The sequence below is a fragment of the Leptopilina heterotoma genome, unplaced genomic scaffold, assembly GCF_015476425.1.
Source record: "Leptopilina heterotoma isolate Lh14 unplaced genomic scaffold, ASM1547642v1 Lhet_281, whole genome shotgun sequence".
NCBI classification, from domain to species: domain Eukaryota; kingdom Metazoa; phylum Arthropoda; class Insecta; order Hymenoptera; family Figitidae; genus Leptopilina; species Leptopilina heterotoma.
In genome coordinates, this window is record NW_025110988.1 from 391,939 (window position 1) to 413,107 (window position 21,169).

General features: G+C 22.6%; 3 protein-coding genes across 3 annotated transcripts in view; 2 read left to right on the top strand and 1 right to left on the bottom strand.

The window, feature by feature from the left end:
- The window catches only part of LOC122504148 (muscle-specific protein 20-like), a 63,778-nt gene extending 45,680 nt beyond the window's left edge, over positions 1–18,098 (top strand). Inside the window, exons 3-5 of the mRNA XM_043615078.1 lie at positions 2,847–2,976; positions 15,997–16,117; positions 17,675–18,098. Coding sequence (XP_043471013.1) covers positions 2,847–2,976; positions 15,997–16,117; positions 17,675–17,866 — 443 coding nt within the window. The 3' untranslated portion in view covers positions 17,867–18,098. The remainder of the gene's footprint in view (positions 1–2,846; positions 2,977–15,996; positions 16,118–17,674) is intronic.
- On the bottom strand, positions 5,539–6,724 carry LOC122504151 (cysteine-rich venom protein 6-like). The gene is made up of 3 exons (XM_043615082.1): positions 6,575–6,724; positions 6,214–6,329; positions 5,539–5,774 (listed from the first exon to the last, which is right to left on the bottom strand). The coding sequence occupies exons 1-3, from the start codon at positions 6,621–6,623 to the stop codon at positions 5,664–5,666; spliced, it is 276 nt and encodes a 91-aa protein (XP_043471017.1). The 5' UTR covers positions 6,624–6,724; the 3' UTR covers positions 5,539–5,663.
- Positions 8,313–9,383, top strand: LOC122504150 (cysteine-rich venom protein 6-like). The gene is made up of 3 exons (XM_043615080.1): positions 8,313–8,445; positions 8,692–8,807; positions 9,246–9,383. The coding sequence occupies exons 1-3, from the start codon at positions 8,397–8,399 to the stop codon at positions 9,372–9,374; spliced, it is 294 nt and encodes a 97-aa protein (XP_043471015.1). The 5' UTR covers positions 8,313–8,396; the 3' UTR covers positions 9,375–9,383.
- Positions 18,099–21,169: the final 3,071 nt, after the last annotated feature.

Here is a 21,169-nt window from a genome sequence, read left to right on the forward strand (position 1 = left end):
TGCGCGCGACCACGCGAAAAATATTCTCGCGGGAAGCAAACGCGCAAAAATGTGATTTTTCGAGGCCATTTCTGTAGTCCTGATGCGTGCGTGGTTGAAGCATTCTTTCGATAAAACATATTTTTATAAGACAATGCGGAAAAATATTATGGAATCGCGATCTGGAATATCTGCTGCATTGAGAAATTTTTGCACCCAGAGAAAAATATTATTTAAACCAAATATATTTTATTTGAGTTAAATAAACGTATATTTGTCTCAGAACCAACTAGACTTTTTATTTGTTTTAAATAAAAATTTTATTCGACATAAATAAAACATATATTAGAGCCAAATAAAATTTTATTTAAACCAAATAAAATTTATTTGAAACAAATAAAATTTATTTGAAACAAATAAAAAGTCTAGTTGGTTCTGAGACAAATATACCATTTCTCTGGGTGTGGATATCAAAACTCATTAAATTTATATTGCTTAATTGAGCGGATAATTATGCGCGCATTTCAGTTTACTTCATTACATATACAGAGAAAAATATTATTTAGACCAAACATATTTTATTTGAGTTAAATAAACGTATAAATTTAGATAAAATTTTATTTAAATCAAATAAAATTTATATGAAACAAATAAAAAGTCTAGTTGCGACTATATGAGTGAAATATATCTTTTTTCCGGGTGCAGAAGTAGAACAAAGATTTAATAGTCAGACATACCGTTCCATTCTGGAATTCTGTAGATTTTTGTGTCGCTTATTTTTAAAGCTATACCAACTAGACTTTTCATTTGTTTCAAATAAATTTTATTTGGTTCAAATAAAATTTTATTTGGTTCAAATAAAATTTTATTTGACTCAAATATATGTTTTATTTTTGTCGAATAAACTTTTTATTTAAAAGAAATAAAAAGTCTATAGTTGGTTCTGAGACAAATATACGTTTATTTAATTCAAATAAAATATATTTGGTTTAAATATAACATTTTTTTCTGGGAATAAATGAATATTCGGCTCAGAAACTTGTAAATTATTTATTTGGTTTAAATAAATATTTTATATGTCACAAATGAAATATTTATTTAAAACAACCTATAAAAAACAAATCATATTTTTAACCAATAATTCGGCATCCAGGAAAAAAATTTTATTCAAACCAAATATATTTTATTTGAGTTAAATAAATGTATATTTGTCTCAGAACAAACTAGACTTTTTATTTTTTTTTTAAATAAAAATTTTATTCGACATATATAAAACTTTTATTTGAACAAAAAAAATGTTATTTAAACCAAATATAAAATTTATTTGAAACAAATAAAAAGTCTAGTTGGCTCTGAGACAAATATAATTTTATTCAATTAAAATAAATTAAGTTTATATAGGGAAATGTATTATGTCCATTAAAATAGTAAAATTTCCAAAGAAATTACACCCATAGAAAAATTTTATTTGAACCAAATATAATTTAATTGAATTAAATAAAAATATTTTTGGTATCGGAATCTACACTCAGAGAAAAATGTTATTTAAACCAAATATATTTTATTTGAGTTAAATAAGCGTATGTTTGTCTCAAAACCAACTAGACTTTTTATTTATATTACATAAAAATGTTATTTGACATAAACAAAACATATGTTTAAGCCAAATAAATTTTTATTTAAATCAAATAAAATTTATTTGAAACAAATAAAAAGTCTAGTTAGTTATGAGCAAAATATACCATTTCTCTTGGTGTACTAAATATTATTTATTTGTTTTAAATAAAAATTTCATTCAACACAATAAATACACCCAGAGAAAAATTTTATTCAAACCAAATATATCTTATTTGAGTTAAATAAACGTAAAAATGTCTCAGAATCAACTAGACTTTATTTTTTTTAAATAAAAATTTTATTCGATATAAATAAAACGTATATTTAAGACAATAAAATTTTATTTAAACGAATTAAAATTCATTTGACACAAATAAAAAGTCTACTTGACTCTGAGTCAAATATATATATTTTTTCTGGGTGCAGAAGTAGAAAAACATTTAATGGTCAGACATAAGGTTTCATTCTGGAATTTTGTAGATTTTTACATATTTCACTTATTTTTATAGCTCACCCAGAGAAAAGATATGTTTCAAATAAATTTTATTTGGTTTAAATAAAATTTTCTTTTTCTCAAACATTTGTTTTATTTATGTTGAATAAAATTTTTATTTAAAAGAAATAAAAAGTCTATATAGTTGGTTCTGAGACAAATATACATTTATTTAACTCAAATAAAATATATTTGGTTTAAATAAAATTTTTTTCTGAGTGTAATATTTGAATCAGAGTCAAATATTAATAATATATTAATATTTATTATTGAATTTCAATAAATTAATTAATTTCTTAAATATAATCAAATTTTTCGTACACCCAGAGAAAAATGTTATATTCAAACCAAATATATTTTATTTCAGTCAAATAAATGTATATTTGTCTCAGAACCAACTAGACTTTTTATTTGTTTTAAATAAAAATTTTATTCGACATAAATAAAATATATATTTGAGCCAAATAAAATTTTATTTAAACATGATAAAATTTATTTGAAATAAATAAATTTGGTTCTGTGTCAAATTTATCTTTTCTCTGGGTGTAATTCTTCTCAGTAATATATATATATATTGCTCATTATTGAACGTTCAAAACTTGTTGGATTGTTTGTTGGATTCTTTTTCAAAAATAATTCAATTTTCAGTCATTTTTCACTGATTTAGTATATTTAAAGAATATCTGAATTTTATGAATTTAATAAATATAATTTTGACAAGTTTATTTAAAAATGTTACAATTATTTTAAATTTCAGGCATTGCATACGAAGATGCCTTGAGAGACGGTGTCATCTTCTGCAGACTAATGAACAAACTTCAACCTGGAATTATTTCAAAAATTAATACTTCCGGTGGAGATTACAAGATGATGGACAATCTCAATCAGTAAGTACATAATTATATCTTATAGAGAAAAAAAGTTGAAATTTCTAAATATTTTAAATACTCCAGTTTTTTTTTAAAAATTTTTTTTACAACCCCTTCCAAGCTTGAAAAATTGATAATGAAAGGGGTATAATATTTATACCCCTTCCAACAATACGTTAATTACTCACACATATGAATTCCTAAGAAAATTCTGAATTTTTGACGACGTTGAAGTCCACAACGTTTATCAACGAAAAAATTTTTTTTTTAAATAGAAGATTTAATTAATATAACAGATATCAAAAGAAAAGTCACAAACACAACAGAAAGCAAATATCAAAACTCAAAATCATAAAAAATTACATTTTTTTACAAACTTAAAATACCAACAATATATGTATGCAAACTAGACCAACTTGACAACAACATATGTAAAAATTAGAGTTATCAATTGACCAAGGATTTTATTTTTGGTAATGGCTCCTAGTGAGTCTCCTAACATTCCTACACAATTTCAAAAAAATCGCTGCCCGGAAACTCTCAATTTTTTGACCTAAAAAATCGAAAATGGTTTCTTTTTTGCTATGAAATCACCACGAATTCTAATACAAAACTTTCAAATTTTTCTATTTCCGACAGTAATATTTCTTTTTAAATAACTTCATTCTTAAAAAACAATCATACAATTGTTATTTATAAATTATTTATTGAATAATTTTTAAATATTTCAATATTAATTGCCATTTAAAAGAATTGAGTTCACAATTTTCAAAAATAGATGAACTTCAAAAGGCTTTAATTTGAAATTTCATAAACTTTCAATTTTTAATGAATGTAATTAGAAACTTTAAAAAACTTAGATTTTTTCAAAATGTTAATAGTTCAAATTCTTCTTGAAATTAGTTAAATTTATCAATATATCGTCGGTTGGGTGCAGAAAGATGCCAATTCAGACTAATTAACAAATAGAAATTTTTTTTATACAAAATTTTTTTTTTCACACAAATTTATGTTTATTTAAGTAATATATGTCGATTTTGGTAAAAATTATTTTGAATTTAACAATTACCATTGTTATGAACAATTACATGAACAATAATCAAGTTTCTTTGACATTTGTAAACATTTTATGCATTTTTTAAACATAAAATGTTTATATAATATGTACATTCTTTCAAAAACTTTAAAAATTTATTAGCACAAACAATTACATTTGTAATTACACAATTATTTTTCTTATGTTAACGAGTTTAAAGTCATGTAAAGCTCTACTTGATTATTGCTAACTAGATTATTGTTCATTTAATTGTTAATAACAATGGTAATTGTTAAATTCCAAATAATTTTTACCAAAATCGACATATATTACTTAAATAAACATAAATTTGTGTGAAAAAAAGAAATTTTTTACAAAAAAATATCTATTTGTTAATTAACATTGTTTGCAACAATTTAAATTAATTTAATTGTATTATACATTATTATTTGTCTGGTGGTCATGCTGGACTAATTTAAATTGATTCCAATCATCTGCAACGAAAAAATAGAAAAATTAACATGATTTTTTCTAAAAATATTGTAAATTATTAACTTTAAATAACAAAAAAAAATATAAACAATTTAAAATTCAAAAATTGGTTTAGAGGAAACTCTTAGAAATTTTATTCCCTTCAATTTAAGACCAAATCCATGAAAATCCGATAAAATTTGTAGGTTACAGACAATTTTAAACAGTAAATTGTAAAAAATGCCAATGTTCGCGGGGCGAGTTTAACGTCATATAAAGCTCTACAAAGCTGCAGTTTTTAATTAATAACATTTTTCTAATTGAGGCTTATTTTTTTTCGAAACGGTTTTACACTCGGAGACATTTAAGGAATAGAATAAAATTTTAATTTTTCTGTTAGGAAGTAAAGAACATATTTGTTTATTAACATTTTATAAACAAATTATATAAAAAATTATAAAAAACAAAAAAATTTAAAAACAAAAAATATATTCAAATACAGTCGAACCTGGATAAGTGGTCCCTTGATAAGTGGGAATCCTCTTTAAGTGGAACTTTCTTTGCAGTCCCTGCACAAGTAATTTGACCTTAAATGACCTGGATAAGTGGAATACCTCTATAAGTGGAACAAGAACTTTGGTCCCTTGAGGTTCCACTTATCCAGGTTCGACTGTAGTACAATCCAAGACAAAAAAACCCATATTTTAATTTTAAAATCCGTCAACTGGAATATATAATATAACTATATAACTTAGTATATAATTTAGGAAAATATGATTAAACAATAAGTTTCAATCTAAAATAATACGGACATTTAAGTGTTCGATTCGAGTATCATAAAAGTTAACAGTTTCGTGGATTTGCCCATGTACGAGAATACTTAAAATTGACCGGGTCAAATAATACTTGTAAAATAAAATTTTACAAGTTTAATCCGACGACTTAAAAAATTTATTCAGTTAGTTTTAGTAGTTTACATTCTTTTTATTCATTATATAATTTTTATAATACAGTACAATTTTCAGTTTATTTTAATTTTTAGTCTATTATAATTCTTAGTCGTTTTTAATTTTTAGTCTTTTATAATTTCTAGTTTATTATAGTTCGTAGTGTATTATAATTTTTAGTTCATTATAATTTCCAGTTTATTAAAATTACGTATTTATAGGAATTAAAATTCAATAAAAATATAATTTTTTTATAATCTACATTGTATAATTGGTGGACAATCATTTATTCGTACACATCTGTCATCTGATTTAGATAGTTGAATGTAGCCTTCGTTACAAATACAGCCACTATTGCAGATCTGTTAAAAGATAGAAAAATTTTGATTAGTACAATATTTTATTGTTTTTATTATTTATTTTTAATTATTTTATTTTTTATTACTACAAATAATAATTTTTACATTACCAAAAATTTTGTTTCACTCGAATGGATAAGGAAACAATTATAAAATGTAGTACTAAAAGAGCATTTGTTATAATAATATTATAATACAAACATTTTATTATTATAATAATATTATTAATAATATAAAAATTTTTTTTAATTATATATTTTTCCTAAATTATTATAATTTTAATAATGTACTATATTAAATACTATAATACATTAAATATTATAGGTAATATTAATTTGATTTATAATTTTTGATAATAAATACCTATACAAAAATAAGTAGGTATAACAATAACTAAAAAAAAAAAAAAAAAAAATTAAATAAAAATTATTTGTTAACTTACGAAAGGGCAAAACCTTGGCGGTGGTGTATTTAGATCTTCACAAGTTCTTATTTCACAACCAGAACCACAACTAACATAATGTTTATTTTGTCCACAATGTTGAGCATTTATTGTAACTATTTTTGAAACAAAAAAAAATTGTCAAGATCATTTTTTATAATTAAGTACAAAAGACAAGTAAAAAATTTATTTAAAAAAGTGAACACAAATAGTAAGTAAAATTAATTTCCATAAATTATAATAAAAAAATTTCCAAATGTTCCAAAAGAAAAAAATATTTATTTTCTTAAAAAATTATTTAAAATATTTTACAAAAATTGAATAGAATAATTTTTTATTCAAAGCAAACTATTTAACTTACTTGCAGATGCAACCAATACAACAAATAAAATAACAAATGAATGTGACATTTTATTATTTATTATATTCTTTTTTTTTAACAAGAAAATTTTGTCCTGATGACTGGAAGTTTCAAACACGACTGAGTATTTTCAATTTTAAATCGATTTTTATATGCGACGCTCGGACCAAGAATGTCCGCTTTTTCATGGAAATGCCCATGTATCATCGTGTTTACATTTTTTCACTGTAAAATAGCTATAACCTTCGCGCTACCAAAGATTTTTGTATACGCAGACTACCGGACGGCCAAACGCTATTTTACTAATTTATGTTCCCAAAACGATTAACATTCATCATACGTTTTGTATGTAATTATGTGTTAATACAAATTCTGTATTTTTATAATGTTTTATGACATTTATGACATAAAACATTTATGTTATATTATTAAAAAATTATTTAAACAAATTATTGTTATTATTTACTAACTTTTTCCAGAATACACCCAGAAAGTTGCAGTTTTTTCCTAATTTTGCAATTTACTAAATCTTATATGATTACAGATAAAGAATAGAAATTGAATAAAAATTGAACTATTATTTAAACAATTTTTAAACAAATTATTGTTGTTACTTAGCAACTTTTCCCAGAATGCACCTAGAAAGTTGCAGTTTTTTCCTAATTTTGCAATTAACTAAATCTTATATCATATAAGATTTAGTAAATTGCAAAATTAGGAAAAACTGCAACATTCTAGGTGCATTCTGGAAAAAGTTAATAAATAACAACAATAATTTGTTTAAAAAACAATTATTAATTATAATAACTATTATTTAAACAATTTTTAAACAAATTATTGTTGTTATTTAAATTGGTTTAAAAATTGTTTAAATAATAGTCAAATTATTAACTAAATCTTATATCATATAAGATTTAGTAAATTGCAAAATTAGGAAAAAACTGCAACATTCTAGGTGCATTCTGGGAAAAGTTGGTAAATAACAACAATAATTAGTTTGAAAATTGTTTAAATAATAGTCAAATTTTTATTCTTTATCTGTAGTCGCATATAAGATTTAGTAAATGACAAAATAAGGAAAAAACTGCAACTTTCTAGGTGTATTCTGGAAAAAGTTGGTAAATAACAACAATAATTTATTTAAAAATTGTTTAAATAATAGTTCAATTTTTATTCAACTTTTATTCTTTATCTGTAATCATATAAGATTTAGTAAATTGCAAAATTAGGAAAAACTGCAACTTTCTAGGTGCATTCTGGACAAAGTTGGTAAATAACAACAATAATTTGTTTAAACTTTAAACAAATAAAAAATGTATTATAACATTATAATATACTTTATTTATTGATATAAAACAATTTGACTGTATAAGTTTAATGATTTTATTTTTTTGCATTATAAAAAAAACACCCGGTCAATTTTCAGTATTCTCGTACATACTTTTTTAATTGTTATAAATAAACAAGAAGAAATGTAAAAAAAAAAATTATTTTTGTTTTTTTCGAAAGTAGTTAAAATTTTGTTCAGTGAGTTAAAGTGGCGATTCGATTGATACAAAATTCGAGCAGATATACAACAAAATGTAATAGTTGGCCACCTTGGTTGGACACGTGCGGTAGCGCGAAGGTTATAGCTATTTTACAGTGAAAAAATGTAAACACGATGATACATGGGCATTTCCATGAAAAAGCGGACATTCTTGGTCCGAGCATCACATATAAAAATCGATTTAAAATTGAAAATACTCAGTCGTGTTTGAAACTTCCAGTCATCAGGACAAAATTTTCTTGTTTAAACAAAAAGAATATAATAAATAATAAAATGTCGCATTCATTTGTTATTTTATTTGTTGTATTGGTTGCATCTGCAAGTAAGTTAAATAGTTTGCTTTGAATAAAAAATTATTCTATTCAATTTTTGTAAAATATTTTAAATAATTTTTTAAGAAAATAAATATTTTTTTCTTTTGGAACATTTGGAAATTTTTTTATTATAATTAATGGAAATTAATTTTACTTACTATTTGTGTTCACTTTTTTTAATAAATTTTTTACTTGTCTTTTGTACTCAATTATAAAAAATGATCTTGACAATTTTTTTTTTGTTTCAAAAATAGTTGCAATAAATGCTCAACATTGTGGACAAAATAAACATTATGTTAGTTGTGGTTCTGGTTGTGAAATAAGAACTTGTGAAGATCGAAATACACCACCGCCAAGGTTTTGCCCTTTCGTAAGTTAACAAATAATTTTTATTTAATTTTTTTTTTTTTTTTTTTAGTTATTGTTATACCTACTTATTTTTGTGTAGGTATTTATTATCAAAAATTATAAATCAAATTAATATTACCTATAATATTTAATGTATTATAGTATTTAATATAGTACATTATTAAAATTATAATAATTTAGGAAAAATATATAATTAAAAAAAATTTTTATATTATTAATAATATTATTATAATAATAAAATGTTTGTATTATAATATTATTATAACAAATGCTCTTTTAGTACTACATTTTATAATTGTTTCCTTATCCATTCGAGTGAAACAAAATTTTTGGTAATGTAAAAATTATTATTTGTAGTAATAAAAAATAAAATAATTAAAAATAAATAATAAAAACAATAAAATATTGTACTAATCAAAATTTTTCTATCTTTTAACAGATCTGCAGAAGTGGCTGTATTTGTAACGAAGGCTACATTCAACTATCTAAATCAGATGACAGATGTGTACGAATAAATGATTGTCCACCAATTATAGGGGAATGTAGTCAAAGTTGGTTTACTGTCTAGGTAGGCCATCGCGATTTTTTGGACAAGTTCACTGGCGCCACCTACGCGCATGCTTGTCGAAGCTTGTCTTAGTAAAACCTAACTTTTTGTTCAATTACATTTTCGGAGGATCGAAAATTGTGTTTTCTGTGGCGTCGGTACAAAAAAAGCTCAAAAAAAGTTTTGTGCATAATGTGAAAAACCATTAATAAAAGATAAAAAACAAATTGAATCGTCAAGGCAAGTATGCAGAAAATTTGTGGGACTCATGGTTGAAAGGAAAACAAAGTAAAAAATCGAATCCCGAAACGTATTTCTTTATGGTTACAACAATTCGGTAATGTTACTTACTGTCAAGGTCGGCCACTATGTGTTTAAAATGCGCAAAGATGAGGACGAGCTACTTCATTTGCAAAAACTGCAATTCTGTATAACTCATAATATAATTGATCATCTTATTAATATTTTTATTTAATTTTATTAATATTTTAGTGCAAAATTTTTTTTTATTTATATTTACTTTTTTATCATGTTTATTTTTATTATTTTGTTATTTCATTAAGTTACAAACTGTAAACAATAAAGAATCAATTTTCCGTAACTCCAAACATGTTATTTTATTTTTTAAAGATTAATGCCCTTTGAATTTTAAACATGGCCGACCTTGACTGTAATGGCCAACCTGGACTACAAATTTTTTTTTTTTTAAATCTTTATAACTTTTTCATTTTTAAACCTGTCAATTTACTTTGTACAGAAAAAGTGTTCCTATTAAACAGGACTTTCCAACCATATACTTTAATTGTCCAAATTCATTTTTAAAAAAAAGTTATAAACAAAAGTCAAAAAGGTGGCCGACCTAGACTATGTTCCCCTACAATGTAGATTTTAAAAAAATTATATTTTTATTGAATTTTAATTCCTATAAATACGTAATTTTAATAAACTGGAAATTATAATGAACTAAAAATTATAATACACTACGAACTATAATAAACTAGAAATTATAAAAGACTAAAAATTAAAAACGACTAAGAATTATAATAGACTAAAAATTAAAATAAACTGAAAATTGTACTGTATTATAAAAATTATATAATGAATAAAAAGAATGTAAACTACTAAAACTAACTGAATAAATTTTTTAAGTCGTCGGATTAAACTTGTAAAATTTTATTTTACAAGTATTATTTGACCCGGTCAATTTTAAGTATTCTCGTACATGGGCAAATCCACGAAACTGTTAACTTTTATGATACTCGAATCGAACACTTAAATGTCCGTATTATTTTAGATTGAAACTTATTGTTTAATCATATTTTCCTAAATTATATACTAAGCAACATTTATGTACAGTATTAGAACAAAATATTAATTTGTCAATTAATTTTATGAGTTTAAAATTGAAAAAACGCTTAAATTTCATTTGAAACTCTCAGAAAAGTATACAATTTTAACGTTTTTATTTTTGCGGCGTGTGAATTGAACAGTTTCGTAATTTTCTATAAACATCGCGTAGGCTACAAATAATTGAATCGAATCGAACGATTAGAAAAAATTGAAATTAAATGAGTACCCAACAAAGAATTTACCTCCAATATATTTCTGATTTCCTGCTTAAGATTCGACTTTACGCAATCGTATCTCGAATGCGTAATATCGACAAAAGCGATTTGCCGTTGCAGGGTCGAGAGAGGATTCTGCGATGGCATAGCGCAACAACGCGATTATTATATATTATACTAAAAAAAATAATATCACTTCTGGTAAATATCAACTTCCAGTATATAATACCAACACCCCTCTCGATAGAATACAAACACATATATATATATACAATAATTTTAGCCTCGTAGTTTCATACTCCTCGATATGTTTCCCTGTTAAATAAGCACCAGTAAAGTGTCTGAAAGAACTTATTCATTCAGGAGAATTATGTAAAAAAAAATTATTGAGAATTGTCACTAAATAGTGTACATATAATGCGTGTGATGATAGTACACAAGGGACATTAATGAGAAAAAAAAGTTATGTACTAATTTGACGAAAATTAAGTGAATGCTTGCTTTATTAATTTGAAGAAATTCAATTATGTATAGTATTGAGTCACCTTGATGAGCGATGAATTGAAGAAAATTTAGTTGAGTAAAAGGAGAGCATAAGAAAAAGAAAAAAAAGATTTACTAGCACTTTGCTACATTCCTGATGAGATATTTGCATATGAGGAGCATTATTAATTCCTTCTTTATTATATATTTAAAGGTTAACTTTATTTCTCATTTTTTTTTATACCAAAAAATAAAATTTCAACTGTTTTTTTAAATTTAAAAATCAATTATTTTATTGATCTTTACTATTTATTAATTAATGATTGACAACAAAAAAAAAGAGTATAACTTTTTCTTTGAACAGTTTTTTAAAAAGATAAATATAATAAAAAATAGAATAAAATAAATATAAAATGCTGTCGCATTTTATATTTATTTTATTCTATTTTTTATTTTATTTATCTCTTTTTTGTTTACGCATTTCTTCTTTTTAGCCAAAAAAAAAAAAATATTTTTGAACTTTTTTGTTTTTGTTCTACAGTGTAATTTTATTTATTCTTGTAAACTTTATTTGCATACGAGAAGCTTCATCAATATTATTATTTTAAGCGTTATTAAATTTAATTAAAGTAAGAAGAGCATCAATTTTTTAATGCGCAATAATTTTCGTATCAATTAAATTAAACTTTAATTAATAATTTTTGATTAATCAAATGGTTTAATATTTCATTTTTGTTTTCGGAGTTTTTTCTTTTTTTTTCAAAAAAATAATTTTGGTACTATTTTTCATTCTTATTATAATTGTGTAACTTTATTTATTTTTCTTTTGTAAAATTTATTTGCCTAAGGGAAGCAGAAAATATTTGAAGGAAAAATTTCGTATTCGTAGTTTAAACTTTGGAAAAAAAATTTTATTCTATAGAGAAACAGAATTGTCGCGCATGAGTTATAGGAAGTATTCGCGTTTTTTTCGCATGTTATTTTATTGTAGCTATATATAAATACAATATACATAACACTTCAAGAATCAGATCAACAGAATCGCGCGCAACGTATTCTTTTGTTGCGCATGACAGATTTTTTTTTCTTTAATATTTGTCGTATATGCGTTTTAAATGTTAAGAGAGCGCTGATTTCAAGGTAGAGGGGCGAATGATGCGCAGCGCGGCCACTCCGCATTTCTCCCTTTTTATAAGAGCACTATAAATGATGAAGAAGTTTCAAATAAATCGGTAACAAAGAAATTTATAAATTACACAAATATATGTGAAAGCAATTTTCCAAATTTATCGGAAAATTTATTCTTCACTGTACGATTAAATTTCATTTCTTTTTTTTTAAATTCAATTTCTTAAGCGCAACACGCAGTTTCAACTTTCTTTTGAAAAATTTTCTTCAAGATTCTCACAATGATATAAGAACTCATTTTTATTTTTATTTATCTATTTTTTATTTATATTTTTTCATTTATTACTTATTCATTTTTCATTAATTTTTTTTTTTATTGTTTTCATTTTTTAATTTAAAAAATTTTTTTTCATTTGTTTTTCTATTTATTTTTCTTTAAATTACTTTTAGTCTAAATAAATGATTAAGCAATCTAGAAAATACGAGTGCTCATTAAAAAAACACTTGTTTAATTAGTAATAAGAATTTTTTTTATATTTTTATCAAATTTTTCATATTTTAGTTTATATTTTTTGTTATTTTATTTGCAAATTAATTTTGCGATACAATCAGTAAAATGATGAAAGAACACTAAAATTTATAGGCTTAATAAATTGTCGTCAACAAAAATTTAATGTTATTATTATTATTATTATTACTATGAAAAATTACTAGCGGTATTCCATTTATTATTGTTAAGCAAATTGGAAAATTTTTTATTTTCAAATATGAATTTCAATGTTCAATCTTTGAATAATTTTAGAGTCAAAATTTTTAATCATTCACTTATTAACTAATTAATTATTTATTTATTTTTAAAAATTTTAATAAACTTCTTCTCAGCCATTAAGTTATTTCCAATACAATTGGTCGAAAGAATTCAATTATTATAATTTAAAAGTTTTGGTAAAATTTTATATAAGAATTCAATTATTTTTAAAAAATTGAATACCTAGAATTTTTTATATGAATTTTAAGAAAATGATGGGAAAAATTCAATTATGTTGAATACAATTTTAATCAAATTTATAAGAAAGATTCAATTATTTTAAAAATTTTGTACAAAGTTTTTCGAAAGATTTCAATTATTCTTATTAGTCCAATTATTTGGTAAAATTTTTTATAAGAATTCAATTATTTTTAAAAAATTGGATACCTAGAATTTTTCATATGAATTTTAAGAAAATGATGGGAAAAATTCAATTATTTTGAATACAATTTTAATAAAATTTATCGAAAAGATTCAATTATTTTTAAAAATTTTTATAAAGTTTTTCGAAAGAGTTCAATTATTTATGAAAAATTTAATAAAATTTTTTGCAAGACTTCAATTTATTCACTGCAAACAAGTTTTTCTTCTTAAATTAAAGAATTAAATTTTTTTTGCTAAGAATACAAATATTTTCAAAAATTTTAATGAAATGCTGGAAAGAATTCAATTATTTAAAAAAAAACTTGTAATCAAATTTAATAATCAAATTTTCGAATTCAATTAATAACAAACACGATTATTTTTAAATCTTTAAAGGAATTTTTCATAAAACTCAATTATTTTCAAAATTTTTAATTAACATTATTAAAAAAATTACATTATTGTCAAAAAAGTTGAAAAAAAATTCTTCAAAAGAATTTAATTATATCTTCGAAAACTCTAAAAAATTCTTCGCAGGAATTCAGTTATTTTCATTACAATAATAGAATTTCTTGAAAAAAATGAATTATATTTAAAAATGTTGATACAATTATATTCATAAGAATTTATTTATTTTCAAATTTTCATATTTATTATTTTCAAATTTTCACTGAGAAAACAATATATTTGAATCAAACAAAAATTGTTTGATTTTGTTCAACCAAAAATTATTTTTGAATTAAACATAATAATTTTAATTCAAATAATAAGTTTCATTCAATAAGAATTACTTTTAATTAAATTATAAAATATCTTTAATTCTAACACATTTTTTTAGTTGGCTACTCATTTTTGAATTAAAACAAATTTTTTCTCAGTGTTTGGACAAAATTCTACAATTCAATGATTTTCAATACAATTTTTATAAAATTTGTCGAAAGAATTGAATTATTTTCAAAAAAATGTTGATAAAATTATTCATATGAAATTATTTATTTCTACTACATTAATTATAAAATTTGAAATTTTATTTACAGTGAAAAATAACCAAAAAAAAAATTTATGAAACGAAATCATTTTTTTCTCAGTGTACAATATTTTCTTAGTGATACAACAACAAAAGAAGAAAAAAATCATCATTAAATATTTTTACTATTTAAATTTAATTTAAAATTTAATTATAATTATGTGGACAATATCTGTTAAAGCATAATTGATTATTATTTGCTTTTCGTTGTAATTCATTTCATTATTATTAGTATTATTATCATTATCGCCATTTTATTATTGTTACTATTATTATTTTTTTAATTCTATTATTATTATTTTTTAATACTATTATTTATTAAAATTGTTATTATTATTTTTTAAATTCTATTATTATTATTTTTTAAATTCTATTATTATTATTTTTTTATTACTATTATTTATTGAAATTGTTATTATTATTATTTTATAATTTTAATTGTCTTTATTACCATTGAGGAAACTGTTATAAAATTACTGCGCCAAAAGAATGATATATAGAAAAAGTGCCTGAAATAGTAAATAGAAGAAGAAGTCTAAAATAAAAGATTGTGAAGAAAGAGATAGCTTGAGAAAATAAAAGAGAGGGAGATAAAAAAAAGGAAAAGAGAATCCTCCTTTATGCGGCTGTTTGCCTAGCAATTACTATAAGTCAGTGACGCGCTTGTCTGGACGTTAATTAGTTGTGGCTATTAATTGGTGGCTGATAAGCTTGACCGTATATATACAGCGTCAAGAATCACGTGTCTACAATGAACAGGATTCCAGGATATATTCCAATATATATATAAATAGAAGTCCTGCTTATATTTATACAATGTATATATATCTAACTGTAAAAGTGGTTCTTCGTTCAGGAATGTGTTGCTTCCTCTTGTTTTCACATAAAATCCTGATGCGCAGCGCGTCAGCCGCATATGACAACATTTCAATTCTCTATGCAGGCACTCGATTGTACACCCAGAGAAAAATTTTTATTTAAACCAAATATATTTTATTTGAGTTAAATAAACGTATATTTGTCTCAGAACCCAACTAGACTTTTTATTTGTTTTGAATAAAAATTTTATTCGCCAGAAATAAATCAGATTTTTGAGCCAAATAAAATTTTATTTAAACCAAATAAAATTTATTTGAAACAAATAAAAAGTCTGGTTGGTTCTGAGTCATATCTCTTCTCTGGGTATAGGATTCTTTTTAATTTTACAGTAATTATTTTATTTGAATTGAAATTCTTATTTGGAGTTTTAATTGGAAAATTTGTTTATAGATTTCAGAAAGCTTGTGTCAAATATGGAGTACCTGACGTTGATCTATTCCAAGCTGTTGATCTAATGGAACGCAAAAATATCTCCCAAGTGACGAATACAATCTTTGCTATCGGTCGCACTGTAAGTGTTAAAATAATATTAAAAGATAAAATTCAATTATTTTATTTATATTTTATACCAAAATTTGTTGTGGTTTAAAGAAATGATTTGACTTTAATTTAAATTATAATAGAAAATTATAATTTTTCTTTTATTGAAAGAAATTTTCTTTCATTCAAAAAACATTTCTTTGTTTCAAAAAAAATTCATTGTTCAAAAAAAAGTCGTTGTTTAAAAAAAATTCTTTGTTCAAAAACAATTTCTTTGATTAAAAAACATATTATTTATTACAAAGAAATTTTTCTTTATAAAATAAAGAATTATTTCTTTGACTTTTTATTTGTTTCAAATAAATTTTATTTGGTTTAAATAAAATTTTATTTGGCTCAAATATATTTTTTATTTATGTCGAATAAAATTTTTATTTAAAACAAATAAAAAGTTTAGTTGGTTCTGAAACAAATATACGTTTATTTAACTTAAACCATAAATATAATTTATTTGTGTTAAATAAAAATATATTTGTCTCAGAGCCAGGTATATTAATTATTTGTTTTAAATAAAAATTTTATTCGACATGAATAAAACTTTAATTTTTGAATCAAAAAAAATTTTATTTAAACTAAATTAAATTTTGTTGTAACAAATAATAAGTCTAGTTGGCTCTGAGTCAAATATATTTTTTTTCTGGGTGTATATCAATGATAAAATTTCTTTGAGTTACAGAACAAATTTTTCTAATTCAATGAAAATTTATGTTTGAATCAAAGAAAAGTTGTTTGAGTCAAAGAAGTTTTCTTTAGATCAAAATCCTCTTTTTGTTTAAAAATAAGTTTTTTGAAAAAAAATTTTTTAATGAAACAAAAGGCTGCAGTTTAAGAAACTGATTTCTTTGAATTAAGGGCATTTGAACCTTGATGACGTTTCAGTTTGTGCAAAGCATGTGTGACGTCATCAAGTTTCAAATGCCCTTAACAAAAACTTTTTTCTGGATGTTGTACACAGAGAGAAAAACTTTATTTAAAACAAATATAATTTATTTTGGTTAAATAAAAACGTTGTCTCAGAGACAAATATTAATTTGTTTAATTTAATAATTGTATACGACAAAAATAAAACTTTTATTCAAACTTTTTATTTTTTTTTTATTTTATAAAATAAAATTTTATTTAAATTTAAACCGAATAAAGTTTATTTGAAACAATTAAAAAGTGTCTAATTGGCTCTGAGTAAAAAATATACACCAAGAGAAAAGATATATTTGACTCAGAAGCAACTAGACTTTTTATTTTTGTTTCAAATAAATTTTATTTTGTTTAAATAAAATTTTGAATTAAAACGTTTTATTAAAATTAATTCAAAATAAAATTTTTAATTAAAAAAGTTATTTATTAGTATAAATAACTTAGTTGGTTCTGAGACAAATATATACGTTTATTTAACTCAAATAAAATATATTTAGTTTAAATAAAATTTTTCTCTAGGTGTATCTTTTTTTGGAGTGTAATAGCAAATAAAATAAATAGAATAAAAAAAAATTAAATAAATAATATAAATAAACTAAATAAATTATTACAGACGTACAGACATCCAGAATGGCGTGGTCCAAGTTTGGGACCAAAACCATCAGAAGAACACAAACGACATTTCACCGAGGAACAATTGAGAGCAGGAGAAGCTGTTATTGGCTTGCAAGCTGGTTCAAACAAAGGAGCCAATCAGTCTGGTCAAAGCTTCGGTGCTACGAGAAAAATTCTCCTTGGAAAATAGAAAATCGAAAAGTTATATAATTTCTCCTTTATTCTTTTAAAAATTATACATATTACACTGTTATTCATTTGTTATTAGTTTATTTGTTTAACTTTATTGTATTATTATAATTAATCAGGAGAAAAAAAATCGTAATACTTTAATTACTTTATAATTAATTAATTATTTGATTGATTAAGTATTGCAATGAATTAATTTTAATTGAATATAGTTCTTCATTCATTCGATTGGATAATTGTCGTAATTATTTAATCCTTTTTTTAACTAAATAATTATTCATTTAATTGGATGATTATTGTAACTGATCAATTCTTTTTAATAAAATAATTATTTAGTTATTTGACTAAGTATTGTATATTTAATTAATTTTAATTAGTTAATTTATTTGATTAACTAATTATTGTAATTACTTATTTTTTTCAATTAATTAATTAATTAAATTAATTAATTAAATTAATTAATTTCTTTCACCTTTAATAATTAATGAATTGTTTAAATAACTTTCCCGCAGAGTACGAAATTAAATATGTGTAATTTTGTATAATGAAAAATTGAATCGAAAAATAAAATACAATATAATAAAGTTTTAGTCGTTAAGAAAAATGATTGATAAAATTTTTCTAATTTAAGTATGCGGTTGTAAATTTTTGTTTTTTAATTATTTATACTATTTTGTTTTTAGACTTATTGCTCTATGGCGTTTGAGTGGGTAGATGTCTGATACTGGGTTCCTGGTATGACTGAGAATTGTATGTTTGTAGCTGTAGAATGTGTATTACTGTATACATATTCGAGTTGTGTGAACAAGAGTGTTATCAGTACGTGACGTGTACATACGCAATTTCTTCCCAGTTTCTACACCGTGAAGCTTCGAGGATCACAGGCAAGTATCTCACGCTGCTGGATGAATGCAAGTTACGTGTTCAAATATATACCGTAATTTTATTTCATTATATAATATATTTATTTATTAACAATTACATTAAAATGTTCCTAAAATGCCGATGGATATTCCTTTTGGAATATTCCAATAAGAATCTTGAGCTAAAAAAAGTTGTATTCTTTTAGAAAATTTCTTTAATATTTGATTAATATTTAATATTTGAAATATTATAGATTTCAGTTCCTAAAATGTTGATGAAATATTCCTTTATAATATTCTCAATGTTCCAATGGAATATTCCAGGTGTGCGAATGGAAAATTTTGAACTAAAAAAGTTTTCGACGTAATATTTTTTTGAAAATAGTATTTTTTAGCAATATTCTTGTAATATTGCATTGAAATATTCCAACTATATCCCAATTATAATATGGAATATTCCTGCATTATTCCTATATAGGAATATTAAAATGTTCGATCTATGAAATGTTTTTTTTTATAAAAAAGTTTTCGACGTAACATTTTTTTTGAAAATTATATTTTTTAGCAATATTCTTGTAATATTGCATTGAAATATTCCACTTATAATATGGAATATTCCTGCATTATTCCTATATAGGAATATTAAAATGTTCGATTTATGGAATGTTTTTTTTATAAAAAAAAATTCCTTAGATCGAACATTTTAATATTCCTAAAATTTAAATGAAATATTCCGTACAAATATTCCCAATATTCCAACTGAATATTCCAGAAATGCGAATGAAATATTCCCCGCTATTGGAAATTATTATTATATTATCATTTTTGTTATTATTATAAATTAATTTTATTATTAAAACAGTTCAAATTTTTTCGACTCAAAATTAGTCTTTTCTTTATCGAATTTTTTTTTCCATTCCAACTATGATAGTATTATTTGAATAGCAGTTTTCGTTTATTCATAAGAAAGAGAGAGAGTTGCGTGTAGAGTAAGTAGTTGAGTAATCTCGTGGAAAGGATGACGGCAGACCAGTTCTCTGACTTGAATAGGTATTCAGAAATTCAGAGAAGGTTCTTGACTCCTTCTTTAATTCCTAAGATCCTCATAAAAGGGGAGCGTTTCGGAGTGCCGCTCGAATCTTACCTCATTTCATCATGCATTTTTAATCACAACTCACATTCATTTAGATACTATTTTTAATGTTCCCCCTCTTCTGAAATTTTCAAATTTTATTCAATTCAATATAAATTTTTCGATTTTCAATTATTTTTACATTTTCAATTATTTTATATTTCTCTCCTTAATTATCATAATTAGGTACATTTCTTTACTTTATAGATTTTTTTTAAAAACTATTTGCAACTCTAATTAATTGGTCTCAAAAAGTTTTTTTTTTGGATTTTTATCCCAAATTGAGGTAAAATTATTGGATAAAATATTAATATCGAAGCAAAGAATTTCTAATTTCTATTTCAATAATTTCCGATTTAGAAAAAAAAAATTAAATTTAGAAAATTTTTGATGTTAAACTATACGATAAAACTAGTTTCACTTTGATAATAATAAAATCGACTGAGAAATAACTTTCTTTTAATAATTTTCGAATTAGAAAAAAGGGGGAATAATTTGAATAATTTAAAATTCTTTTCGAATTTTATTGGTAAAAACAAATTATTTTTTGTTGTTGTTAAACTATACGGTAAAAATTGTTTTTGCCTTAATAATAAATTCTACTAAAAAATAAAATTCTATTTTAACAATTTTCGATTTAGACAAAAAAAAATTAGTTTTATAATATTTTGGGAATTTTATTGGAAAAAATAAATTCGCGAATTTAAAAACAATAAATATTTTTTGTTGTTGCTAAACGACGTTGAAACTAATTCTGCTTAAAAAATAATATAAGTTTCAGTGAGAAAGAAATTTCTATTATAATTTCCGATTTAGAAAAAAAGGGGGAAAAAATTTGAATATTTTTAGAAATTTTATTTGAAAAAATAACTTATTTTTTGTTGTTCAACTGCGATAAAACTAGTTTCATTTTGATAATAAATTCCACTGAGAAAAAAGTTTCTTTTTGAATAATTTCCAATTTAGTAAAAATGGTGAAAAAATTTGATTATTTTTTTGAAATTAGAAAAAATAAATTTGTAGATTTAAAAAAAAATTTGTTGTTGCTAAACAAGAAATTAATTTCGCTCTAACAATAATAAAATTCAGTGAGAAAGAATAATTTCTGTATAATAATTTCGAATTTTAAAAAAAGGGGGGAAAAATTAAATTTTTTTTTTAAAAAACTAAAATTTAAAAATTTTATTTAAAAAAATAAATTAGTTTTCTTTTTGTTTAACAACCATAAAACTAGTTTCACTTTAAGAATAATAAATTCCAGTGGAAAATAAATTTCCATTTAAAAAAATTCCATTTTAAAAAAAATGAA

What these genes read in the sequence shown, in the direction of transcription:
- LOC122504151 (XM_043615082.1), bottom strand. Translation starts at nt 6,623, where the DNA reads ATGTCACATTCATTTGTTATTTTATTTGTTGTATTGGTTGCATCTGCA. An exon ending in TGTATTGGTTGCATCTGCAA is followed by an intron (nt 6,330 to 6,574) that starts GTAAGTTAAATA and finishes TTTCAAAAATAG; the next exon opens with TTACAATAAATGCTCAACAT. An exon ending in CGCCAAGGTTTTGCCCTTTC is followed by an intron (nt 5,775 to 6,213) that starts GTAAGTTAACAA and finishes ATCTTTTAACAG; the next exon opens with ATCTGCAATAGTGGCTGTAT.
- LOC122504150 (XM_043615080.1), top strand. Translation starts at nt 8,397, where the DNA reads ATGTCGCATTCATTTGTTATTTTATTTGTTGTATTGGTTGCATCTGCA. An exon ending in TGTATTGGTTGCATCTGCAA is followed by an intron (nt 8,446 to 8,691) that starts GTAAGTTAAATA and finishes TTTCAAAAATAG; the next exon opens with TTGCAATAAATGCTCAACAT. An exon ending in CGCCAAGGTTTTGCCCTTTC is followed by an intron (nt 8,808 to 9,245) that starts GTAAGTTAACAA and finishes ATCTTTTAACAG; the next exon opens with ATCTGCAGAAGTGGCTGTAT.